The sequence below is a fragment of the Artibeus jamaicensis genome, unplaced genomic scaffold (genome assembly GCF_021234435.1).
Source record: "Artibeus jamaicensis isolate MK-2021 breed Jamaican fruit bat unplaced genomic scaffold, CSHL_Jam_final contig_685, whole genome shotgun sequence".
NCBI lineage: Eukaryota > Metazoa > Chordata > Mammalia > Chiroptera > Phyllostomidae > Artibeus > Artibeus jamaicensis.
In genome coordinates, this window is record NW_026521924.1 from 14,498,573 (window position 1) to 14,525,641 (window position 27,069).

At 50.7% G+C, this 27,069-nt stretch overlaps 1 protein-coding gene across 2 annotated transcripts; it reads right to left on the reverse strand.

The window, feature by feature from the left end:
* Positions 1–425: 425 nt before the first annotated feature.
* Positions 426–12,073, reverse strand: FAM110A (family with sequence similarity 110 member A). Of its 2 annotated transcripts, none has more exons than XM_037143156.2 (2): positions 11,904–12,073; positions 426–1,977 (listed from the first exon to the last, which is right to left on the reverse strand). In XM_037143156.2, the coding sequence occupies exon 2, from the start codon at positions 1,878–1,880 to the stop codon at positions 996–998; it is 885 nt and encodes a 294-aa protein (XP_036999051.2). In that variant the 5' UTR covers positions 1,881–1,977; positions 11,904–12,073; the 3' UTR covers positions 426–995. The 2 variants fall into 2 exon arrangements, with proteins under 2 accessions (XP_036999051.2, XP_053527323.1); XM_053671348.1 differs by lacking the exon at positions 11,904–12,073 and adding an exon at positions 5,530–5,595.
* Between the last annotated feature and the right edge of the window lie 14,996 nt (positions 12,074–27,069).

Below are 27,069 nucleotides of genomic sequence, written 5' to 3' on the forward strand. Positions count from 1 at the left end.
TCCCTCTTCCTCCTAGAACTCCCACTTCCCACCCCCAATTCTGGCCTGTGTGACCTGAAGTTTAGGGTTTGCCCTGTCTGAGCTTCCTGTTCCCTTGAAACTGGGCAGGGGGCGGGGAAAGCCCGAACACTCATAGCCGGGAGGGTCCATGACCATGTTGGCCTTTCCCCTGCGGTTCCTCTTCCCGGTCCAGGGAACAGGCCCCAGTCCCAGTCCCAGCTCTAACCCAACTCATTCAGAGCCCAGACCGTTTCTTCTTTTACCGAGGAAGTGCACCAGACTCCCTGAGGATCCCTCAGCTAGGCCAGCCACTGACCTCACAGCCCACCAGATCCTGGGGAAGACAGTTACTGAGTTTGGAAGGCCCTACCCCAAGACTTCTCCCACCCTGCCCCTTGTGAACACAGATTCTGATGATCCAGCCCTTGAAAAACAAGCATTTGTGTTTATTAACCAAAGGAAGGGAAGCCAGAGCAGTGCAGACTCCTACCAGTTCCTCCTGTAGTCTACCCACCTCGGCCAGGCAGCCAAGGCCTGGAAGGAATAGTGGCTAGACCCCTCTCCCCTGCCCCCACCCCAGGGTGAGTTCCCAGGGAACTGGGACCCACCGAGGAAGGAAGAGGAAGTCGCCAAAGGAAGGAAGAAAGAAACAGAGCCACTGGGTACACAGGCTTGGTAGAGATGTTCAGTCCCTCACTCCCAGGGAAGAGGGCCAAGTGCCCAAACCCATGAGAGGAACCAAGCAGAGGTACAGTCATGTCAAAACCACTACATGTGAGGAACGGGGGAGTGGTCCCAGGTCAAGAATCAACTCTCTCCAGGGTCAGTCCTTGCTAGATGGATGCTGGCCCAGCTTCTGAGCCTTTGCCTCTAGACCAAGTTCACAAATGGCTGCAGTTTCCGGTCTACCCCAAACCATGGAAAGGGGGCAGGAGAGGTCAATGGACCACTTGCCTAAGATCTGTCCTATGCCGAACGCCAAGTCCGGTGGAGGCCTATCCCTCTGCCGCTGGAGTCTCCCGCGCTTGCCGCAACCCATACAGCCACTTGATCACCCGGGCATTGCGCTCGACCACTGACACGCCATAGGGGACGCGCTCCACAGCCCGCTCCTCAACAGTGGCAGAGCTGCGGTGGGAGCAGCCCCCCTCGGAGCTGCCTGGCCCAGCACTGGGCCCAGCCAGAGACACTATGTCTGAGTTGGCTCGTGCCAGGTGGACCACTCCCAACCCCCGTGCCTCTTCTGGATCCAGGCCGCAGAAGTTAAAAAATCGCTCCAGGTCAGCTGCTGCCCGTGAGAAGCACTCACTCAGGTCTGACTTGGAGCGTTGCAAACCTGGGGGCCGGGCTGGACTGGAGGCAGCCGTGCCTGGTGATGGGCAGGGCTGGGCAGGTGAGGTTGGCAGGGGACGTACATCTACTCGGCGGACTGCAGTCGTACTGGGCAGCGGGCGTGGGGGCGTAGCTGGGGGGTCCTGGTGGGCTCCCTCTGCCCGTCCGGGAGTAAGGCTAGTCTCAGGAGGGGACACAGGGCTATCACACAAGTCGATGAGGTTGCTAAGGATGTCCAGGTCCAGGTGCGGCCGGCGGCCGGGGCCAGGCAAGGCTCGGCGGCTTGAAGTGAGCACAGTGCGGCGAGTCCCTGGGCTGAAGAGTGGCTGCTTGGACAGCAGGGGCTGCACAGGTTCCTGGCGGGTGTTGGCCACATGCAGGCTCTTGACGTACTTGGCCTTGTCGGCCTCCAGGCGCTCCACAGCACTAGGTTTCCGGGCTCCACCATCTGCTGGCCTCCGTAGCAGGTAGCCGGGGACCTTGGTCCGCAGGCGGAAAGGTAGAGCAGTGGTGTCCCGGGCTCCGGCAGACAGCTTGTCCACAGGCATGGCTGTTACATATTCCAAGGCCTTCTGTATGAGGAGACCGAAGAAATGAGGAGACAGCGGTCCGGGCAGAAAGTTGGCAGCTGGACGCCGGCGACGACTGCAGAAGAGGAAAGAAAAAGGAAGGCTGAACCCGTTCAGACAAAGGCTCCGCAAAGACTGGAAGAGGCTGCAGAAGCTTCCCATTTAAAGTGAGGGCCACGCCCCTGACTCATAGGGAGCCAATCAGAAGGCAGAAGGCAGCAGCTGTGGGGTTTGTGGCTCCACCCACACCCCCGCCCCGCTCTGAGGTCCAGGCGGCCCAGCTGAGGCTGAGGGAGAGAAAAGGTGCCAAAGAAAAAGACAGGAGCAGCCTAAGCAGAAAAGACAGAGCAAGGCACACTTTAAAAGAAGCCAAGTGGGCTCTAAGCCGTTTTGGGAACCAGCCAGCTCAATCTCAGCGGGTCCTCTTAACAACTCCATTTTGCAGATGGGGAAACGGAAGCCCAGGGAGGCAACCAACTTGATTAAGCTAATTCAGCAAGTTGGTGGCTCTACTCCTTGCCTCCAAGCAAGGAGGCACTGACACAAAAGTTTTGGGATTAGACGACCAAGAAAAAGGGCTCCAACTCAATCTGGACTGCCCACTGGGAGCCTGGTAACTCCTCCAACCCTCACCCACCCAGGCAGGAAGCCGCCCTGTGCCATTCACCCGCCTAGACCTGCCAGGCCCCAGGCACAGTAGGAGAGCTTGTGGGGGAGGAGTGGAGAAAATGCCACCCGCCCCCCACCAAGTGGAGTGCAGATGTCATCCGATTTCAGTATGGGACTCCAGTTCCAGGACTAGGGTGCTCCATGAACACCCATCACAAGGAAACATCAGCCCTAAGCTGTGTTGCTCCAAGAGGGGCTGGAAATGCCAAAGATCACACAGCCCTCGATCTGCCATCAGCCATAGCATGGGCACCCATAGGCAAGACACACCTGCATGCACAAGTGTCCACATAATCACCTGGGCATTAGAACTTGGTGTGCCATCATCGGGCCATCCCTGCCTTTTTTCCAAAGAAGGACTGGGGCCACAAAGTGTCCCCTGCAGCCTCCCTGGAGATGGGCTAAAAGAAAACCTGCAGACCAAGTCCTGAACTTCCTCATCTACTAACTGGGGGGGGGGGGGGGGGGGGGGGGCGGGGGCAAGGACTTTGTCTGTGTGATAGCCAAGAGGACTTGTAGTTCAAGCCATCTAGGGCTGTGCTGTCTATTCAACAGCAACTAGCCACAACCTTAGCTTTAAATTTATTTTTTAAATTTTTTATTTGTTTTTAGAGAGAGGGAAAGGGAGAGAAACATCGATGGGTGGTGAAAGAGACATCAGTCAGCTGCCTCCTGCATGCCCATAACAGGGGACCCAGCCTGCAACACAGGCATGTACCCAAGACCAGGGGTCAGACTGGTGACCCTCAGTTCCCAGGCCAGTGTTCAATCCTCCCAGCAACACGAGCCAGGGCAAATTTAAATTAAATAAAAATTTACAATTCAGTTCCTGAATCATACTAGCCACATCTCAAGAGCTCAAAAGCCATTGTGTCTAGTGGTCGTGACAATGGACAACACAGAGCGGAGCACTTCCATCCTTAGCAGAAAGCTGTACTGACAGCCCCACCTAGACAGCCAGCACCTCGGGAGGGCAAGTCTAGACTGAGCTGGGGAGGCAGGGGTTTCTACTGTGCGCCAAATGCCTTTTTCTCCTTTCATCCTCCAACAAGCCAGTGAGATGGGTCCTTGTCACCTCATTTTATAGATGAAGAAACTGAGAATCAGAGAAGTGACCAACATAGGACCCAGAGCAGATAAATGAGGCCCAAGTCATTTGAAGCAGAATTCATTTTCCTTTTATGGTTATAGTAGTTTTACTCTTAGTTGTTCCCATGCCTCTAAAATACCAGCTCCATGAGGGCATGGGGGTATCTGCTTTGTTCACTGCATCTAAGTTTTAAGATATTGATCTTGACCTAGTAGGTATTCTAAACAGTCTTATCGATGTGAAATGCCTATGGGGGCCAAATGTGACTGGGCAGACCAGGTATAAACTAAGAGGGATGCGCCCAGTTTGCTGCAGGCAATGAGTCCAACGTGGCAAGTGTAGGGTATTCTAGGAAGCTGGAAATTCAGAAGTGCAGGGAAACTCTAGATTCTTAAATGTTAGCATATTCATTAATAATTATTATCATTATTATTTTAAAAACACTGCATGTGCAGAACAAACAAAGCAGGTCTGCAAACGCGCCTGCTGCCACCGCCCTTCCATCGGCCCCCAGCCCCAGTGTGAGGCCTATGCTGCCAAGGAAAGTTGAGAAAAGAACCTGGGGCACTGTTGGCCCAGAGCCAGAGCTGCCCCCGAGGAGAAGGGATGGAGTAAGTGGAAAAGGAAGGCTGCCCCACTCAAGGCAGACTCCAGGAGACCTCAAGAGGGAAGGGTCTGATAGGAAAGGCAGCCTTGCTGAGCCCAGCTGAAGTAGCTAGACTCTGCCCCACCTCCCGGTGGCCACTTCCCAAACCAGTCCAACCCGTCCGCTACGGTGGATTCCCCGGCACTATCCCACTATCGGGGAAACCGGGAATAAGGAGGTCAGATAGGCAAGGTCAGACACTTCACACACCGCCGCTCAGGCCCCTACCCGCTCTGGCCGGACCTGACCCCGGCGTCTCCCAGGAACAGATGTGAAGAGCCATGCCAGCTTTGGAGCCACTGGCCCACCTGCCTGGGGTTTGGCCACCCACTGGCCACCCACCTGGTTGTGGGCTTTGGGCGAGCAGCCACGCCTCTTACAGACTCCATTTCCTTATCTGAGAAATACGGTTAAAAATAGACCTCCCTGGGCCTCCAGGTCACCGTGAGGATGGAGAAAGAAAACAGGTAGAGGACATTCTTCAGCATCTGGCCAAAAAAGGCGGCTCTACAAGAACAGGACTCCCTGTTTTTCTTAGGACTTTGACCCAACTCCGAAGACCATCCCCCCTCCCTCCTCGCAGGGGTCTCTAAGCCCGCTCCGAAGGGCCACGGAGGAGGGAGGCACAGGTTAGAGCCCAATCCGTCAGCAGATCTAAACAAGCCCCATTTCACAGGTGGGCAAACGGAAGTGCGGTGGCTCCTGCTAGTTGAAGCCAGGGGTCCCAGTCCCCAGGTGGGACTCGTCCTCTCTGAGTCTCCTCTCATCACCCACGGGTTTCACGGATTCCAAATGCTACTATGCACAAATGGACATAAACGCGCCGGCCGGGCCTCCTCTTGCTGGCATCTCCGGGCATACGCCCCCAACTTGCCCCTCCCCACCGGCTTCCCTGAAGGCAGCCTCAGGAGAGAGAAAGCAGGGGCAGCTCGGATCCCGGTCTGGCTTCTACCCTTCCCTACTTCAGGGCAGTCTTGGGAACTCCCAGCGATGGGGAATAACCGTGAGCCCTGCTGCGCGCTGACTCCAGCCGCGCTGGTTGCCCCTCTCTGAGCCGGGGTTGGCCTGGCTCTTAAATGAGGGGGCTGACGGTACGATTTCTGTGGTCTCCATCCAGGACGGAAGGTGAACTCCTCCTGCCCAGTGCCGACTTCCCGAGAAGTAAGGACTGCTGGACTGTCCCCTGCCCCGACCCTGCTTCTCCAGCCCTTACCCGCACATACCTGGCTGCACCCGCGCCGCTACACTGAGCTCCACCAGCCCGGCCCACCTGGGGTTCAGGTAACACGCGTTTGCGCAACTTCCGGTGACCGGCAGGAGGCAGGTGAACCCGCCGACCCAGGTGTTACCCGAAAAGAGTGAACGGAAGCCGGGCAGCAGCCAGAACCCGAGCCCAGACGCGCTGGCAGTGGGCTCGGTGCCAGGACCTGGTCCCAGCCGCCCAGGGCTCACCGCAGGAAGCTCTTCCGCGAGCCGGGCACGCCCACTCCACAGCAGCACTGGCCTCACACTCAGGCCGGGCCTCAAATTCAGGCCTGGCCTATGGAGTCCCCGTGGCCCACTCCCGCCAGCGTTCCCACTGCGGAGGTAGAAAAACTGAGTCCTCCTCCCCAAAGCCACAATGCCAGCCAGGTTATGCTCCCTGTGTCAGGCATGAGAAAGTGCTTTTCCTGGTAGCAATTAACCCATTTTAATCTTCCCCAGGTCTCCTACGAGGTGAGCTCTATCTAGCATTATCCCCCTTGACTAATAAAATCCATGGCTGGGACAGGCTGAATCAGTTGCCCAGTCACCCTGAGGAGTCCGACCTGGGCACTTTTCCTCCAGACCAAACCCCGATGCCACCTGGACCCCTCTAACCCTCCACTGTAACAAGTGAGGATTGGAGAGTCCCACCTTCCAGACCAGCTCAGTGAGAGTTCTTAGGGCCCGAGCCTGCCCACAGAAGCTTTGAGCAAGCTGTAAACACCAAACGACAGCAATAATAGTAATAATAATAACTACAATATGTGAGTACCAGGCATTGTACTAATTTAAATCTCTGGATAACCGCCCCCCCCACCCCTTTCCAAGGAGGAACTATTTAATCCCACTTTCTAAGGAGACAGACGGTAGCCCTGCTGGAAGGAGGGAGGGAGGTGATTGTCTCCGCTGCCAGCCTAAGACCTGGTATGTCACTTTAGGTGGCACATTGGATTAGGCCACTTTCCACCAGGATCCTAGGGCCCCCAGCTGTAGACCCTGGGAAGCTGAAGAGGGGACAGTTCCATGTCTGTGCCTGGAGAGGACTCTGACAGAACTGGGCTGCGGGGCCTGAGGGAACAGGAAGTGACACAGGGAACGGCTCTCCACCCCTGGAGTGAGTCAACCCTGAGCCCCCACCCCCACCCGCCCCAGACCCTGGGGCCTGGCTTTAGAGGGCTGAGAGAGGCAACTAGACCACTGCCCCCCACTAAGGCAACAATGGGGCGGGGAGGGTTCAGTTAGGCACAGATAGTAGTAAAAGCAAATCAACAATAATGACTTTCATAATAAAGTAGGTAGGAATTTTTTAAGGGCTTTCTCTGTACCTGGCACTCTTCTAAGCTCCTTGTATATGTTAACTCATTTAAGCCTCACGCCCACCTGTGGAACAGGTACTGCCAGCGTGCCTATTTTACAGTTGAGAAAACTGAGGGGGGGGGCACTTGCCTGAAATCACAAAGCTGATAAGTGGCAGAGCCAGGATTTGAACCCGGGTGTGGGTCTTAGGGGGGAAGAGGGATAGCAGGTCTCCAGCATTGGGCTCTGGCCACTTACCAAAGGAACCCAGGAGAAGCTGTCTTAGGCTATGTTCTGGGTCTCAGTTTCCCTAGCTATAAAATGGGGGCAATAATAGAAATGTTTTCCCAACAGAAATCAGATCTCATCATTGCTGTGTTTAAACCCCCCTGTCACTCCCCATCACCTTAGAAGAAAATCCAAACTCTCCACCTGGCCCTCAGCCCTCCCAGATCCAAGCCCTGCCCTCCTTTCCCGCCTCATGGCCAACCTTTCCCGCTCCGGTTATACGGCCCTCCCAGCTGCTCCAGAGCTCACCGCTGTCTCTCCTACCTCCGGCCTTTGTTCCACCTGTTCTCTGCCTGGAACCTCTTCCCTCATCTCCTCAATGTCCCATTCAAATGTCCCCTCCTCAGAGAGAACTCCCTGTCCACTCTGAGGCTCCCACAAACTCTCTCATCTGGTCTACTCCCTCCCAAGCACTCGTTGTGCCTGGTTAGTTTCACTGTCACGTGTCTGCGTCCTACTTCCCCCACTGGGCTGGGAGCTCCATCACACTCTTCGGTGCTGTCTCCCTCCATGGACCAAACACAGGAGGAAACACCACTGACCAAGCGGCAAGACTGGAACCAGCTGACCTCAAAGGCCAAGGCCCCTCAGCACCAAGCCGCCTCCCAACCCCTGCCCCTGCCCCAGGCCTGCCCCCACCTGCCCCAGTCCTCCTCCGGCCTCGAGTAGCCCCCATTCGAGGTGGGGTCTGGCCGCTTCCAGCTGAGCCCTGTTCTGTTCTCCAGACGCCACGTCCAAACCTCCGCACGCACTGGGTCTGCTGCCTGCAGTGCCATTTGTCACTCCCCCTCCCCAGCCACCTCTGTAGCATGGACTCTGGGATCATCCTGCCTGGGTTCAAATCCCAGCCCCACCAGTGATCAGCTATTCAACTTCCCCATGCCTTGGTTTCCTCAAATGTAAAACAGGACTCTTAACAGTGCCCCCCTCCCAGCATGAGGCCTATGCGTGACAAATGCCACCGAAGTGTGAGCTGTGGTAACTATTAAACCAACCAGATGCTCCAGTGCCCAGCTCCTGCCTGAGGCCTTCATCAGCCCAGAATGTTAACCCAGTTCTGTCAGAGGTTGTAAATGTAAGGCTGCAGTCATGTGGACAGACATTTCTCCAACGAAGGTATACAGACAATAAGCCCATGAAAAGATGCTCAACATCACTAATCATTAGGAAAATATCAATCAAAACCACAATGAGAAACCATGTCCCATTAATTAAGATGGCTATTATCCAAAAACAAAAATAATAACAACAAAAAACAAATAACCCTCCCCCCCCAGAATAAATAACTGGTGAGGATGAGGAGAAATTAGAACCCTTGCACACTGTTGGGAACATAAATGGTGCAGCCACCGTGGAAGGAGTGTAGCAGCTAGGCAAAATCTTTAAGTGGAATTACCACAGGACCCAACAATTCTACCTCCCGGTACACACCCCAAAGAACTGAAAGCAGAGAATGGAGCAGATATGTGCATGCCCGTGTTCGGGTAGCATCGGCACAATAGCCACCTGGTGGAAGCAACGAAGAGACTATTGCTGGATTAAACAAAATGTGATATATACACACCATGGAACATTATTCAGCCTTAAAAAGGAAAGAAATCCTAACACATGCTATAACATATGTGAACCTTGAAGACATTATGCTAGGTGCAATAAGCAGGCCCAAAGATACCAATACTGTGTGATTCCAATGATATGAGCACCTAGAGTAGTCAAATTCATAACAACAGACAGTAGGATGGTGGTTGCCAGGGGCGAGAAGGGAGGAGAGTGAAGGGTTAGTGTTTAGCAAGTATACAATTCCCATTTGGGAAGATGAAACAGTTCTGGAGACGATGGTGGTGATAGTCGCACAACAATGTGAAAGTGCTTAATGCCACTGAACTGTGCACTTAAAAATGGTTAACACAGTCCATGTTATCTTAAAATATATCACAAGAAGGAAAAGAGAGGGCAGTGTCTGGAGCCAGACTTCGCCAATTTGAATTCCAGCTCCAGGTGACCTGTGCAAGTCACCAAACCCCTCCTGTGCTGCTTCACTTTGTGAGGTGGAATAATGACAGTGGGAGCTCTCTTACACGGTAGTACTGAGCAAATTAAATGAGTTCGTATTTATAAAGTACTTAGCACACAGTGAGAGCTCAGGAGGGGTTAGTGATTTTCATTCTTGGCTGAAGAGGCAGGAAGTAAGATTTCTGATGTTTACAATTCCCATGACATTCTGTAACCCCACCTCCATCCCTTCCTTCCACCTGCTTATCTCCTTCTCTTCCTTAGAAGCCCAATCCAGACTTGGGTGGAGACAGGGAGGCCCTCACCTGCCCCAAAGGCGGATCAGGAAGGCTCCAAGCAGCAGGGAGGGGGCTGGACAGCAGAGCTCCAGCTCAATTTCAGCCCAGCTGTCAGGGTCAGAAACACCCAGAGAGCTAGGCTTCCTCCAGGGCCACACCAGGCCTCATGCTATTTTGGGAGTCTCCCTAGATGCTTGTGCCCTGACCCGCCTGCCGTCAGCCTTGCCCAGGTCAGCCTTGCACAAACCTTAGCAAGGCACAGGTGAGCAGGCTGTGGGCAGGCTGTGGGGGCAGTCCCCTAAGGCAGCGACCTTCTATGTGGCCCGCTGAAGGCTCACCTCCACTAGTTAAATTCTCTGAGCCTCCACGTGCACCTGAGGTTGCAAAACGGGGACAAAGGGGCTTTGCGGTGGAGACAACGTGAGAGATGCCACATGCAAAGCCTTAGGGAAGGACCTGGCACACAGGCTGGGAAGGTGGGGGTTATGGTAGACCCACAGCCAAGCCCACATTCTGTCCTGAATTGCCCTCTGCCCAAGCCCAAGCTCATCCATCATGGCTTCTTATCTTGGACCAGAGATGTGAAGAAACTTGCCCAAAGTCACACCACACACCAGTGACAGATCACACACAGGCTACTGGTCTTTTGATTAAATATATAATCTAGCATATAGACATGTACCTTTTCAACCAGGTCATATATGCACAAGGTTCAATTTAAGAGTTCTAAAAGGGAATGTAGTAAAAATAAACTCCCTCCCACTCCTGTCCCTGGCCACCCATAACCAGTTATGTCCTTCCAGGGAAATTTAAGGCAGAAACAAGCAATAACGGGCACACAGTCTTTCTTTTCTTTTACATATAGAGCAACACACTGTGTGTACTGTTTTCACCTTGTTCTTTTTATTCAATAATGTATGTTGTTCTTAATAATATGTTATCGATATATTAATTATGTTATTAATATGCTTAATAATTTACGTTGTTGACTAACATATGTTGTGCCACCTCAGTGCATAGAGCCCATCAGCCCCTACTGACGCCACTTAACTGTGTCCAGTCCCTCCCTATTACACACCCCAATGCAACAAAACTGCACCTACCTCGCCTTTCCCGGAAGTGGGGCAGCTGGATTGAGGGGTGCACTTGTAATTGTGACAGACATGGAGCGACTGTGCTCTGCAGAAGCCTTATGAGTTATCTTCGGCCAGCAGAACACACCATAAATGGTCCAGAAATGTCAGCTTTAGTTACTTGGGGCACAGAGGTTTTTAGACACCCCTCAATTTTGCACTGGAGGCAAGTACCTCACTTACCCACTCCTAACCCCGTCCTTACATCACATTCCAGTTGAGGAAGATAATAAGCTCACTAAAAAGTGAAATATATAGGACATCAGATGGAGCAAATGCTACTGGAAAAAAAAATAGACAAGGTGGGGGCAGGGCACATGAAGTCAATAAATATTTGTTGAAAGTATGAATGAAAGACTTGTTTTCTTCTGAGTTCCCAGAGCTCCTCTCCCCAGAGCCAGGAGGAGAGCTGGGAGGAGGGAAGATAACTTCCCTTGGAGAAATTTAAGACTCTCAGATGCCTCGATTCTGAGTGTCTGGGATTCTAAGACTAAAGGCAGAAAGACTGGGAGCCAACCCCAGGGGTGTGGAGTGTGACTGTGTGACTTTGGGCAAGGGGGCTTGTCTTGTTAGAACCTTCGTTTCTCCAGCTGCAAAAGGGAACCAACAATAGCAACCTGAGGGCAGGAGGCGGGGGCGGGGAGGAGGTGGTTTGCCAAGAGGCAAAACATTGTCTAGGTCAGAAGCTAGCTCACCAGAAAGAGTCCTGGCCCCATTCCCAACTCCAAAGTCTCCGGAGGCTCTAGTGACTAGTGGCTTCCGTTGAGGGACAGTGTCTATCCTTTCCCCCAATCCGGCCCGATTCCCAGAAGTCCAACAGTGACTCCAGGGTCTGAGCACCTGTTGCCCACCCGGCACCTAGCCCAGAAATGTCAATCCCGCCAGATAACCCCAGAGTGGCCCGCTGAGAGGAACAGCACTGTAATTCAGAAGCCCATGGGCAAAAGGACCAAGTCCAACTCCTAGCGTGCTGGAGAAGACAGATACCCAGAAGAGGCACGTGGAGATGCTGTGGGGAAGGGGCAGGAGGGGTCTGCCAGAACTCCATGGGCCACGTCTCTGCTGCTCAGAGGCTGGAAAAGTGACCACCAGTTGCCCCTCCCGAGGCAAATTTAGTTGTAGCCAGGCTAGAGACGGCGAGAGGCAGAAAGACCTTAACTGGATTCTGTGTCAGACCTCGCCAGGTTACGACACTTTCCTCTATGAGCTTCAGTATTCTCATCTGTGAAATGAGGTATCACTGCCTCCCGGCAGTTATGACGCAGGGAAGACACACGCCGTAGGATCTTGTTGAATGGAGCCCCCCATACCCGAGCTCGCGCCCCAGACCACCTGCGCCCTCACCTGGAGCCCACCCTAGGTGAGTCCCGGGACTTGAAGTTCGGGTCGCGGTGAGGCTGACAGCTCCGACGCGGTCCGGAATGGCCACGCCGAACGCCGCTGGGGGCGGGGGGGAGGCAACTGTGCCTGAGAACCCGCAGGAACCTCTTCGGAGCTGTCCTCCGCACCCAAATTGAGCCTCAGGACCAGAGTGTCCCCACCGCGAGGCAGATCCCGGTGCACAGAGGAAAAGGAAGTGAGCGTGCCCACCACTACCCCCATCACGGAAATGGTTTGCCCCGGACATCCTGATTGGTTCTTCGCTTCCGTTCGAACGCCGCGCCGCCCAGGTTGCCAGGCGACCGTTTAACTTTGGTTCCGAGGGTGAGTGGCTCTGTATCGTGCCCCGCCGCGCCCCTTCACGCTGGCTGCCACAGCCCGGATCCCAAGTTGCTCATCCTGGGCCTTCAGTTGGATGAGGCACTATTTAGGGTCCCGGAGTGGTTCCTAGTCCCAACTTCACAACTAACTCGCTGCATGATTCCATGCAAGTCCCTTTCCCTCCCTGTTCTCTGAACAGCACAACAAATGAGTGAGTTCATTTTAACATATGTGCAAAGCCAACAGTCCTGAAATTTACTAAGGAAATGACCAAAGATAGGATCAAAGATTAATATAGCCCAGCATCATTTATCCTAGCAAAATAATGGAAATAACCTCAGTGCTCAGCGACAGGGGATTGGTTATACAAATCCGCTCTGTGGGAGTTAAGTTTATTGAGTTTTTACATGCCAGATAGCTTTACATGGCATGACTCTCGCCAGTGCTCACGGCATAACCCCTTAGATGGGTACTTTTAATTATCCCCACTGACTGAGGAGGAATATTATGCAGTAATTAAAAATGATGTAGTTAAAAGATATTTAAAGTGTAGGGGAAATGCTAAGAAAGTTAGTTTTTAAAAAGTATGTTTCAAAGCACTATGCACAACATAAATATGTATTAAATACATAATTATAGTATCACAGGTATAGACGCATAATCATTTATGATAATAGTAGCTAATTTTCTTTGTGCTTTTATGGATTTTTCAAATTTCTGACACTTAAGCATGTCAAGGAAAAATCATTTTTAAGAGGATTAGAATAAGTTAACTCAAAGGCTCTTGGAGATGAGGAAATTTCATAGCTGTGAGTCACTGTTTGAGTCTAGGGCATTGCTCAATTTAGAACCAGCCTGTTTTCTATTCCAGCCAGTGTCTTTTAATTTCTTGGACAGGATTGCCAATGACTGAGCACATACCACATGCAAGCCTTGGGTAGTAAGGGAGGGAAATAATAATATACCAATGAGATGAGCGGGGCCTGGAGCAGGGGTGGAGGAATTGAGAAAAAAAAAAGAGAAAATAAGTATTATGCTGAGTGAAATAAGTCAGGTGTTGAAAGACAAATACCATATGATCTCACCTTTAACAGGAAGCTAAACAACAAAACAAATAAGCAAGCAAAATAAAAACAGACACTGAAATAGAGAACAAGGGGACAGTGACCAGAGGGAAGAGGGGAGGGAATTTCAGGGGAAAAAGGGGAAGGATTTACAGGAACTAGTATAAAGGACACAGGGACAACAACTAAGGGGGGTGGAAATGGGTAGAAGGTGGGGAGCACTGGGGGGGGTGGGCTGGGGTGGGAATAAAAGACAGAAAGTTGTACTTGAACAATAATTAAATAAATTTTTAAAAATAAAAATAAATAAATAAAGAGAAAATATATACTGATGATGTAATATAGAATTGTACTTGAAAGCTATATAATTTTACAAACCAACATCACCCCAATGAAGTCCATTTAAAATAAATGAATAAGTCTATGCCAGTAGCTAACCGTGATTGGACGTTGTGGCACGGGCACCTACCAAATCAGAACAGACCCTGTCGGAGACAGGGCATCTGCCTGTATATGTGAGGACCGGCTAAATGTCACCCTGGCACGAACTTCACCCCCCACGGACTGTACTTTGCGGCCTTATACACATTTTCTCACTTGATGTGATTTCTGTCTGAGAAGACAGACTCCATTCTTTCTGTTTTATACATGAGAAAACAGAGGTTTGTCTGGACCCAGCAGGAGTCCTCTCAGCTGCTTTGTTACATCCCTGTGTGCAAGACCTGTTCAGCAGAAGCTGTAAGGAAAGGCAAGGAGAGGTTTTGGATCCTAAAAGACAGAGAAAACCGAGCAGGGGCACATCCCAACTTTATGCTTTCTGAGGCAAATACAAGTTAGGGAGATTTGTTTAATAAAAGAGCTACAGAATTACAAACATAAAATTAGGTAATAAAGTGATTCTTTGGTTAGAAAGATAAACCACAACAAATGACAAGTTCCACAAACATTATAAAATCTACAAAAACAGCATCACTTTTATGAATTACCTCCATAATAGTTTCGACAGACTAGGAAGAGCACTCACACGTATGAAAATAAAACCTCTGACTTGGGCTTTCACATCACAGGCCCACCTGCGTCAGCTCAGTGTGCTGGGTAGGGGTAGTCCTGGGTCACTCCAATGCCAGCTCAGTTGGTAATAATTTATTCACAAAAGTGACGGGAAACAACATAAATGAAACCACTAAACCCAAACAAAATGTCGAGGTCCTCTTAGCCAGATCCCCAAAATGCTAACTAGCACTCCTCCAATGTCATCTGCCACAAGGGAAGTAAGAGTGAAAGGAGACGTTGGTTTTAGCAAAGTAAGGTTAAAAAACCTTGATGTGGCAGATTTTACAAAAGCATAGGACCATGTGAACACACGGCTAGGGTGCCTCCCAGACCTCAGCTTCCCCATTTTAAGGTCGGGAATGATGGCAATGGTGTGGCGGTCAGATACTTCTCTAAGATCTACACCTGCCACCAGGGGTGGGCAGATATTTGAGATGCCTCGGTAAAGGTCTGCTGGCCCTGGCATCTCCAAAGCCTGTCTCTGCCCTGCATGCCCTGGAGCTTAAAACAACATAAAACAACATAAAAATGCTGAGCCTCATTCCCAGAGTCAGAAAGTGAGGCAAACAGAGGGCAAAAGGAACCTCCTGGAGACTCTGAATTAGGCCTCCCAAAGAGAGGTCATCTGGGCACGTTCTGATTCCGGGTCTCTCAGCATCTTCACCTGCCAACAGCGTATTGGTGATGTCCTCTGTCGTCAAGGATTTGTTAAGTACCTGGTGCCAAATTAGAGAGATTGAAAGCATCCCAGTCCTTTCATTCCCTGGGCATGGAGGGGTGGGAAGGGAGAGCCCATAAAAATAAGGTGGACAAGCTTGTCATTAGTGTGCCCGGACCAGAGGGAGCTGGAGGATTCTTACCACCTCATCCTGACCAATAACATCCCGCCCTGTAGACGGGCCAGAAGCTGTTCCCCCACCTCCTCCAGCACCTGGACCTTGGCAGTGTTTTCAGGACTCAGCTCGAAACCAAGATGAAATCAGCCTTACATGTCAGTTCCCTATCTTCTGTGCAACCCAAGGCTGTGTTTTGTTTTGTTTCTTTTGATGTAAAGGGTGTTCCCTCTACACAAATTGGCTTGCATCTGAGCTTTTCTGGAAGGACCCACCAGAAACTAGTCCCAGTGATGGCTACTGAGCTGACTAGGGAACAGGGAAAGAAGAAAAGCTTTTTAGAAAATACTTCTTATACCTTTTGGATTCTGTGCCTTATACATGTATTACCTGTTTGGTAAAGATGGCGGCGTAGGCAGACATGGCTCGCCCCTTCACATAAGCACAGCAAAATTACAACTACAATATAGAACAACCATCACCCAGAACTGTCAGAAAATGAGTTGAATGGAAGTCTGACAACTATGGAATTAAAGACACCACATCCATTCAGACTGGTAGGAGGGTCTCAGGTGTGGAATGGACTAGTCCCTTACACATGTGTGGTGGATAAAAATTTCGGAGGGATATCCTGGGAGTAAGGAGTCCCAGCCCCATGCCAGGCCCCCCCAGCCCATGGTTCCAATTCCAGGAAGATAAATCCGCACAACTTTGGCTGCAAAAACCAGTGGGGATTGAGTCAATGGAAGAAATGTTTAGAGCCCCCAGCAGTTCCTCTTTAAAAACCCACACACAGATTCATCTACTCCAACTCACTCCCTCTGAGCTCCAGCACCAGAGAGGCAGTTTGAAAAGCACCAGCGGCATACTGGGAGAAACTGCAGTGTCTGACATCAAGGTGAGCAGCGGCCATTGTCCCTTTTCTAAACCCTCCCCCCATAGATCCACAGAGCCAGCAAGCTGGTGCCATTACTGAGAGTCCATTAACCTGGCTAACACTGTTTGACCCACCTTGGAGAGCCCCAGAGATTCTGCCCCACCCAACTTACAGGCCCACCCAAGTTGCTTTTCCATATGAATGGCTGGTCTTGGCTGATGCTTCACAAAGTCCTAAATCACCTCAAACAAGCAGCAGCTGGCCTCAGTGAGCCCCAGACCCAGCATTAGCAGCAGCCAGCCTTGATTCACAGCCTGGCTTCACCTGGGAATCTCCAAGCCCAATACGAGTAGCAGGCATTTCAGATTGCTTTATTGCTGAGGCAGAGTAGCCCCAGGCAACACAGGACAGGGCTGACCTTGGCCTATTCCACCCAGGAAACCCCAAGGCCAGCACACCCAGTGGAGAGCTACAGACCACATCTGAGTACCACCATCCTAACCCTGATCTTCTATAGAGGGTGGAGGTTGGTGGTCAGTAGTCACAGCCAGTCCCTGCAGCTGACTGGCCTGGGTAAATCTCTCCCATTGCTCTGCCAACAGCAACCAAGGCCCAACTGCAAAAGGAGAGTGTACTCAGCCCACATGGAGGGTACACCTCAAGTACCCAGCTTGGGTATAGGGAAGGCTGAGCCACTGGACCCTACAGGACACCTATTACCTTAAGCCATATTACCAAGGCACAGAGTCAAAAACAGCTCCACTTAATACATAGAAACAAACACAGGGAAGCTGCCAAAATGAGGAGACAAAGAAACATGGACCAAAGGGGAAAACAGATCAAAACTCCAGAAAAAGAGGTAAACAAAAGGGAGATAAGCAATCTATCAGATGCAGAGTTAACCACTGGTTATAAGGATGCTCAAGGAACTTAGTGAGGACCTCAACAGCATAAAAAAGATCCAGTCAGAAAGGAAGAATGCACTAATTGAAATAAAGAACAATTTACAGGGAAACAATAGGAGAGTGGATGAAGCCAAGAATCAAATCAATGATTTGGAACATAAGGAAGCAAAAAACAACCAATCAGAACAACAAAAAGAAAAAAGAATCCCCCCAAAATGAGGATGATATAATCAGCCTCTGGGACAACTTCATGCATTTCAACATTCACATGAATGGGGAGCCAGGAGAAGAGAAAGAGCAAGAAACTGGAACTCTATCTGAAAAAATAATGAAAGAAAACTTCCCTAATTTAGTGAAGGAAACAGACATGCAAGTCCAGGAAGCACAGAGAGTCCCAAACGAGATGGATGCTAAGAAGCCCACTCCAAGGCACATCATAATTAAAATGCCAAAGGTTAAAGACAAAGAGAAAATCTTAAATCAACAAGAGAAAAGAAGTTAGTTGCCTACAGGAGAGTTGTCATAAGGGTGTCAGCAGATTTCTCAGAACAAACTTTGCAGTCTGGAAGGAATTGGCAAGAAATATTCAACGTCATGAAGAGTAGGGACCTACAGCCAAGATTGCTCTACCCAGCAAATATGTCATTTAGAATAGAAGGGCAGATGAAGAGCTTCCCATACAAAAAAAAAAGCTAAAGGAGTTCATCATCACCAAACCATTATTATAGGAAATGTTAAAGAGACTTAAGAAAAAGAAGATCAAAACTATGAACAATAAAGTGGCAAAAATGCATATCTATCAAAAACTGAAACTAAAAAAACAAACTAAGCCAACAAGAAGAACAAAGACAGAATCTTGGATACTGAGAGCATTTTGATGGTTGTCAGATTGGAGAGGGGTGTGGGATCATTAGTGAAGAGGTAAGGGGGTTAAAAAGTACAGATAGGTACTTATAAAATAGCCATGGAGACATAAAGTACAGTGTGGGAAACGGAGAAGCCGATGAAGCTAGATGCCGGACCCACGGACATGAACAATGGTGGGGATATTGCCTGAGGGAGTAGGGGCAATGCTCAGGGGCAAAGGGAGAGAAATCAGGACCACTGTAATAGCATAATCAATTAAAAATGAAAAAAATAATTGTATTATCTATTTTTAAAAAATAGGTGACACTATTAAGGATATTCTATAAGAGAACAAAATAAGGCAGTGAATTAAAAGACAGCCCAGCCCTGGCTGGGTGGCTCAGTTAGTTGGAGAGTCACTCTGTACACCAAAAGATTGCAGGTTCTATTTCAGGTCAGGACCATACCTAAGTTGTATGTTCGATCCCCAGTCATCCAGGAGGCAACCGATCAATGTTTCTCTCTGACATCGATGTTTCTCTCTCTCCTTCCTCTCTCTCTAAACACCAATAGACATATTCTCAAGTTAGGATGAAAAAAACAACAAAAAAGACACCCTGGTTAGTGTAGGTCAGTGGAGTGAGCGCAGGCTGTGAATCAAAGGGTCGTTGGTTTGATTCACGGTCAGCACGCGTGCCTGGGTTGCAGGCCAGGTCCCCAGTGGGGGCCACATTGATGTTTCTCTCCCTCCCTTCTGCTCTTTCTCTTAAAAAAAAAAAAAAAGACAACTCAGCCCAAATATGTCCTTCCAAACACAGCAGGTGAGGTCAATTGGGATGTCCTTTTAAGGTAACAACATAGTCACGTTTCTCAAACAACGTGGAGTAATGGCTCTCAGAAGTCCTGTGTCAGAAACCAAACAGCCTGGGTCAGAACATTTCTCGTTGCTCACTCCACTATTTCCCAAACATAGCCAGCCTTGAAGCCCCGCGCCTTCACAACCCTCACTGACCGGCCCACAGAAACAGTGAAAATGCTGTCTCCAGAGGGTGGGTCTCTAGGATGTGACACAGGACACTTCCTCCTCTGCTAGAGCCCCCTGAAAAGTGCAGGGTGCCTAGCCTGAGACCAGGGCCCAAACCTGGGGCCTGTTCTTGCTCTCCAGTCCCACAGTCCCTGCTTCTTAAACCAGCTGGAGGCCTCCAGACGGCCGGCTTCCCCCTGCCAAAGAATCAGGCCCGGCTGCCGCAGTCACGTTCCGGGTCTGAGGACACACACTGCCAGCTCAGCTGCAATGTTTGCTACCCCCTAGTTGCCAGGTTACGTGACCCTGGCTGGGCCCCTCTTATCTCTGAGACTCAATTTCTCCATCTGTACAATGGAGGCAAGTCATACTCACTTTAAGGGGACTTGGGGAGGGGCCCTGAATGCACAACCCAAGCTGGGTTCTGGGTTTCTGTCCTTAGGAAGCTTTTGATTCTATAATCAGAACAAGCACAAGGCCCAAGATATAGTCACCATCACCTGGAGTTCAGGGGGCCCACTCCCCCCATCTTGATTTCCAGGAAAAGCGTGCAGTCAGGAGACACAGCTGGGGAGGGCTCGGCTTCAGAGGTACATCCTGAGAGCCCAAGCTGTGGAGGAAAGACAGACGTGACCACTGTCTGTCCTGCAAGCTGGACTCTGGGCTGGGTCGGAGGCTGCCTCCTGCAAACCCCTCTTGAAGACAGTCTGGTCTAACTGGTGTTCATTCTGATGTCGCTCAGCACCCCTGCCCTGCCTCCTGCTATGTGCTGGTTCCTGGCACAGGTCATTGTCCTGACCTGGTCAAGCATGAGAAGTAATTTGCATATTAGGTAGCCTTCACGTGATAGCACCCGTGACTGTTCCCCCCTTTCCTTTACGCAGGGACCCCATTTGTCCTGCAGCTCAAGACAGTCTCATGTGTAAGTTTCCCTTAATAAACTCTTAATTACAAGGCTGGAGTGACCAGCCTCTTTCTTTGGTTGTTCCCTGCCCTCTGCTAAGGGAGGGAGATTTTCAGTCTCGGGCTCTTCTCTGGGTCCAGTGTGGAACCAGCGCTCACAGCTTCCAGACCCCAACTCCCTGCCCTGTGCAGCCACCCGGCATCATCCAGCTGCCTGGAGCTGCCCCTCCACACCACCACCAATTGCCCCGCTCAGCGTCCGCTGCTGCAGTGCTCTTCCTGCCCTTTCTCTCCCGGCCCCTCCACCGTGTCCTGTGGAAGTCGCTTCCCCAGAGCCTTTCCTGTCCAACCCCAGCTGAGCCAGGGGACCCTTTCCCATTTCCCACAGTCTCCTGGGTGTCTCCTATCGTATCGAATTGTATTGCACATGTTCACGTACAAGTCCACTCCCCCTCACACAGGCAACAATGAGCATGTCAGGTGGAGGAGGGACTGGCCTGCTCCATGTCCCACAGCCCAGCGCCCAGCCAGGCGCACAGAGCAGGGACTCATTGACATTTGGGAACAGAACTGAGACATCTCGAAGTCTGCTTCCTGTATGCCCCTGGTCCGCCCTGTTTCTCTCCTCCCAGGGGACTTTCAGAGGGGTGACGTGGTACAGGGCAGCATCCCTAACGGACATGCGTTCTAATGCTGGTTCCGCACCCTCCTACAGGCATGGTCCTGGGAAAGAGGCCCAGCCTCCCTGAGCTACGGCTCCTCCACTGCACACGGGGAATGGCGACACTGCTTCCCAGGGACGCTATTAGAATCAAACGAGATAATGCTCACCCCGCCTCCTGCATGGGACTTGTCACATGGTAGGTGATTGAGAAACCTGATTACTATCACTGCTACTAAATATTAGAACCACTGTTATTATAGCTCAGGCTGAAATTCCCACATGGGTCCCCTACGAAGCTCCTGCTTTGAACCCTGGGCTGCCCCATCAGAACAAAGCCCTATGTGTGACTAGATCAGTCATGGTCCCCTTTCTCTTTTGTTGGGGAGTGTTGGGCCCAGATTCTTTTTTCAGCCTCCTGCCCCAGCAAGGGCTGAGAGTAAAGCCTGCACCCTGCGTGGAGGGAGAAACCTGGGATCCCCTCTGCACCCCCATCCTAGCACCAGCTTGTCCCGCCTGCTGCAGCAGGTCTCCTGACCTTGCAGGCCCCAGCTATTCCATCAGGTAAGTGGAGGCGTTGAGAGCTCCCAGCCAGCCCCCTGGGTGCTCCTGGGAAACCATCAGAGGAAGGGCTTGGGAAGGGTAAAAATGGGGCTCTCAGAGTGGGGCTGTTATCACTGAGCTGCTGCTGGGGCTGAGCAGCCCTCTGCCCCTGGGTTTTTCTGGGCCTCAGCTCTCCGCCTGGACAATTAGGAAACAGCGGCTACAGCTTTGGGGCGAGGACTCCGGCGAGCCTCCCTGCCCCTGCAGACTACCCCCCTTCACCTCCTCTTGGCTTGTTTCCAAATGTGTTTACTTGTTTGACAAATATCTGGGCCCCTGGAGTGTGCCAATTCCCAGGAAGAGAGATGGGGGCACCAGGACTTACAGTCTAGTGAGGGAGACAAAACCATAGCCAAGGAAGTGAATCAAGAAGTGAGAAATGTTATAAACAAATATAAAGCCGTGTAAAGAAATGGGCAAGATGGGAGAGGGACTGCTCTGTGTAGCTTGGGAAGGGGGGCCTGTCCTCTGAGCTGGGACAGGGAGGGCGAGGCGGGCAGCGGCCTAGAGGAAGGCTGAGCACGAGCAGCCCGGGCACAGGTCCTGCGGCAAGAATGTGCTTGATATGTTTGAGCCAAAAGGCCAGAGGCTGGAATAGAGAGGCAGGAATAGACTGACATTAAACTGCTGAGAGTCTGGAGGCCTCAGGGAGGAGTTTAGATTTTAAACATAAAAAACAGCAGTTTAAGGTCAAGATCAGGAATCCGGGAGGCAGCCTGTCAGGGTTCCGATGCCAGCTCTACCACCTGCCGGCGTCTGACCAGGGAAAGTTCCTTAAACTGTGGACTCTCAGTTCTGTCATCCTCAGTGGAAAGAACAGTTTCACCTACATCGTAAGGCGTCGCCTTGAGTCCCTAGGGTAATATCAGCAAAGCTCTTCGCGCAGGACCTGGCCAGGGTCTGGCTTGATGAATGTGCCCTAGGCTAACGACAATATCAGGGACTATGCAGCACAGCCTTGAGGGGTCCTGATAGATCTCAAGTCCCGGCAGAGAGCCCGCACGCTTGTGCTCCAGGTCTCCTGGGAGGTGGGTGAGGGACAGACAGGCTGGCAGCTAAGGGACACCTGGCGGGAGTCGATGAGCTCGAGAAACAGGCTGGATTTGGTCCCAGCTGAGCCCTATCAGCTCTCTACTCCCAAGGCTTTCCTGTCCCAGGAACGGAAACAAGTTTTGAATCAGAAAATACTAGAATCTGCTCTGGCTGGTGCGGCTCAGTGTATTGAGCTCCTGCCTGCAAACTGAGGGGTCGCTGGTTCCATTCCCAGTCAGGGCCCGTGCCTGGTTTGCAGGCCAGGTCCTCAATAGGGGGTATGCGAGAGGCAACCACATACTAATGTTTCTCTCCCTCCCTTCCCTCTCTAAAAATAATTTTAAACATCTTTTAAGAAAGAAAGAAAACCCTAGAATATTTTAAGGCCGAGGTCTTTAAATTTTTAGGATCTTCTCAGTCTAAAAACCCTAGACTCCCACCACACTTGACTCTCAGAGTTGAAAGTGATGCCCTGGCTGGTGTGTCTCAGTGGACTGAGGGTCGGCCTGCGAACCGAAAGGTTGCCAGTTGATTCCCGGTCAGGGCACACGCCTGGGTTGTGAGCCAGATCCCCAGTTGTGGGTGTGTGAGAGGCAACCCATCAATGTTTCCCTCCCTCTCCTCCTCCCTCCCTTCCCCTCTCTCTAAAAATAAAAAAATATGTTTTTTAAAAAGGAAGAGAAGTGAACCTAGTCATCACTGACACCAGGGGAAGTCAGAGCGCCCAACGAGACGGTGGCCCTCACAGAGTGGGGCTAACATCAGACCCAGTGTTTGCTGGGTAGTGTAGCATCCACCAACGCGAGCAACAAATGGTCGGAAGCTTTCAGGATTTTAAGATGGAACTTTACTGGCCAAAGTTTTACCTGCGCAGGGGCGAACTCTCGAGGTGTCTCCGGAGACACGGTGCCAAAATGGCTGCAAATGAGAGTCGCGCCTGGCGCTTACAGCCTAGGGTTTTTATTGGGGTGAGCAAGCAAGCAAATACAGAAGCAGACGTAGCTGTTAGCAATTGGCTATCTCGAGAGAACACACGTGGCTATGCTCTCTGCTTGCAACAATGGATACTTTTCTGCAAAGACAAGGTCATGCACAGGTGGTTTATCTTGTTCGGCACTCTTTGTACTTTCTGTACTTTCTATCTTCCTTGCTGAGACAGTCTGGAGCCTGCCTCGGGTTCCTCTTGGCTACTTTTATCTAATTCCGGGCCTAACAGTAGCAGAATGGAGGGATGACTATTTTCAATGAGATGCACCGAATAAATCCCCTGGGGTGGTGCTGTCCACTAGAACTTTCTGTGAGGGTGAAATGTTCTGTATCTGTCAGGTACAGCAGCCACTAGACACATGTGACTACTGAGACCTTAAAATATGACCAGGGCCCTGGCTGGGTTGCTGAGTTGGCTAAAGCATCGTCCAAATATGTAAATGTTGTGAGTTCAATCCCCAGTCAGGGCACATGCAAGAATCAACCAGCAAATTCGTAAATAAGAGGAATAGCAAATCTCTCTCTCTCTCTTCTTCTCTCTCTAAAATCAATAAATGAAAAAAACTATGAAAAAAGAAATATGACTAGTACAACTAAAAAACTGACATAAATTTTATCAAATTTAAATAATTTAAATTAAAATAGTCACACCAGGCTAGTGGCGATTGTATTCAATAGTATAGTTCTAGAGTCAAAGTTATTTCCTCTTTGATTTTTTAAAAGATTTTATTTATTTATTTATTTTAGAGAGAGAGGAAAAAAGAGGGAGAAAGAGAGGGAGAGAAACATCAAGGTGTGGCCACCTTGCCCGGTCCCCCAACCAGCAACCCAGCCTGCAACCCAGGCACACGCCCCGACCTGGAATCAAACCAGTGACCCCCAGCTCCCAGGCCGGCACTTAATCCACCAAGCCACACCCAGCAGGGCCCTCTTCAATTGTCTTTCACTGTCTCTGTTTGCTTCAAAGAAAAAGGTTGGGTGTTAACTCCGTTACCTGCTCCCTACACTTGCTAATTTCAACAAAGACAGTGGGCTTCGGACTCAGGGCTAAACTGGAATTTTTGTCTCTTTTCAAAATGTCTGTGGAGATAAATTTAAATACAATAAAATTCACCAAGTATACACTTGGATGATTTTTTTTAAATGTCTATATTCTGTAATCAGCACCACAATCAAGAAATCGTTCCCACCTCCTGGAAAACCGCTTCCTGCCCTTTCGCGGGCAGTCCCCGCCCCCCCCTCCCCGCTCTGCCCCCCACTGAGCTGTTTTCTTTCTCCCTAGTTTTGCCTTTCCTGGAACTTCGTATAAATATGTGCCTGGCTTCTTTCACGTGAAGCTAGACTAGAATTTAACAGCATTGTTGTATTGCCATTCCATTATTTTCCCCATGTTTTTCTAATTATGCAAATGATAATGAGTTGCAACTTAGAAATAGAGTATGAAATTTCTTTTTAAATTAAATCTGTTTAAGGGGTGTACCTTCCCTTTAAAACCCTAAGTCACTGATAGGACAAGTGGATCATGGATACGGCATCACGTAAGTGGGACACAAATCACTGGGAAAAGCCACCCAGTCCCACCTCTGCATGTGACACACAGGGAAACCAAGGCCCAGAAAAGGGGGGGTGACTGGCCTGGATCAGATGGAGCAGGTGGCAGAAGACTGAGCTGCCCAGAACAGACGGCGGGGGCTGGGAGGACAGGCTGGGGCCTCCCTGAGGGTTGGAGGGTTTCCCCTCCCCCACTCTGCGTCCAAGGTCAGAAGCTGGGCCTGACAGATGGGATTTTGCAGAGGAAGAGGATTCTGGGAGTGAGGGGCCTTTGTCCTCCTAGCATTGCAACCCCATATGGCAGGGCCAAGCCGGAGGGCTGTGAGGGAAATAGGGCACCTCCTGAACTGGAAGGTCACAGCCTGGTGACAGAATCTTTGTGGAAATTTGACAGCCAAGACCTTCCACCCAAGGGGCTGGTGCAGGCCTTTCTAGCTTTCAACTTGACCCCTCCGCTCCACATGCAAACCAGATGCAAATGAGCCTTGCTGCTTCGGAGCTCAGCCTCCCTTTCTCTCCTGCTGGGGTCCATCCCACAGGTCCAGCCACCCAGGACACTGAAGCCCCAGGCCCACATCCCAGGCCCAGCTCCTCAGACCCCTTGCATTAGAGCAGGGGCATGAAATGGCCTCACCTGACCCACCTCTCTGCCTGGCTGCTGTATCAGACCTTGAGCCACTTCTGCCCTGTCTCCCCCTCCCCATCCTCCCTCCAGCTCAAGCAGAAGTTTTAAAACAGAAGTCAGTGTTACAAAGCTATAGTCATCAAAACAACACGGTACTGGCATTGCCCTGGCCAGGGCGGCTCAGTGGTTGGCATGTCATCCTGTACATGAAAACTTGTGGGGTCAGTTCCTGGTCAGGTCACACACCTAGATTGTGGGGGTCTGGATACGGGTGCCTGCAACCCCTCCCCCTCCTCCTTTCTTTCCCTACGCCCCTAGCCCCACCCCCACCCCAGTTAGGCACAGATCTCCAGTCTGGGTGCGGGCAGAGGCAATTGATCAATGCGTCTCTCTCACATTGATGCTTCTCTCTCTCCCTTCCTCTCTCTCTAACAAAAGCAAATGGAAATGTCCTAGGATGAGGATAAAAAGAACCCAACATGGTACTGACATGAAAACACACAAAGGCCAGTGGAACAGAATCAAAAGCCTAGAAACACACCGATGCATAGGTGGCTAACTTGTCCTTAACAGGGGGGCTTGGAAACGCTCTACGGGGGAAGGATGGTCCCTTCAATGGAACATGCAGATGTCAAATCATAACCACCGTACACCTGAAATTTACATAATGTCGCTAACCAATGTCACCTCAATACATTTAATTAATAAGATGGAGTAAATGGTGTTGGAAACGCTGGGTGACCACATGCAAAAGAACGAAATCGGATCCCTGTGCCACTCGCAAAAATTAACTGGAAGCAAATGCAAGGCCCGAAACCACACAACTTCTGGAAGAAAACAATCGATCTTGGCGGTGGGGTTTTGGATGTGGCACCAGAAGCAAAAATCAACAAGTGAGGCTACATCAAACTAAAAACTTCTACACGGCAAAGGAAATGGGAAAAATATTTGCAAGTCATGTATCTGACAAGGAATTGATATCCAAAATATATTTTAAAACTTACACAACTCGATAGCAAAACACCAAACAATCCTTGATTAGATATTTTTCCTAAAAAAAAAAAAACCCATACAAATGGCCAACAGATACACGTAGAAATGGAATGAGGGGGTGAAAATTCATGCTATCTATAATGCCCATTAAAATACTTCACAAAGAAGTTGATGGCGCAAACCTGGAAAATGTTAATGATGAATCTGGGTGTTGGGTATAGACTCCATGATGGGATTCCCTAGTTTTCTGTGCATCTAAAATTATTCTCATTCAATCTAAGTCAGTTGACTTAAAACATTAGGAAACACTCATTGCGAAGGGCCCTGGGAGTGGCCAAAATTATGAAGGTGAAATAAGAATGAAGGAAGACTGGGCACGGTAGGGAGGACCTTCTGGGTTGGGAAATCCAGCCCTGTGTCTTCAAGGCTCCTGAGCCCTGTGCGTCCCTTCCCTGTCTGCAGCCCCTTCCCCTGGGACAACCTGATTCTTCTCTTAGCACTGACACGTGGCACGGTGGACCTTGCCTTTGATTATCCCCCCTCCTCCATACATCTGCCCTCAGGTTCAAGGCCAGGCAGGAGATAGTCAACTGTCTCCAAGCCCTGAGAGGCCTGGCCACTCCCACCAGTGCCTGGAAGGAGAAGGGGGCAGAAGGACACAGCCCATTCCTGGGCCCAGGCCTGGACATCTGTCCCCCTGCTATCACTCTCGTTGGACAGACAGGAAACTGAGCCCAGGGCCTGACCCAGGTCCCCTGTTTCCAAGGCCGATGCTCTTCCTAAGGACCAAGGACACACAATCTCGCAGAAGAAAGAGGTGGAGAGAAGGCCCAGGGCACAGGAAGGGTCAGA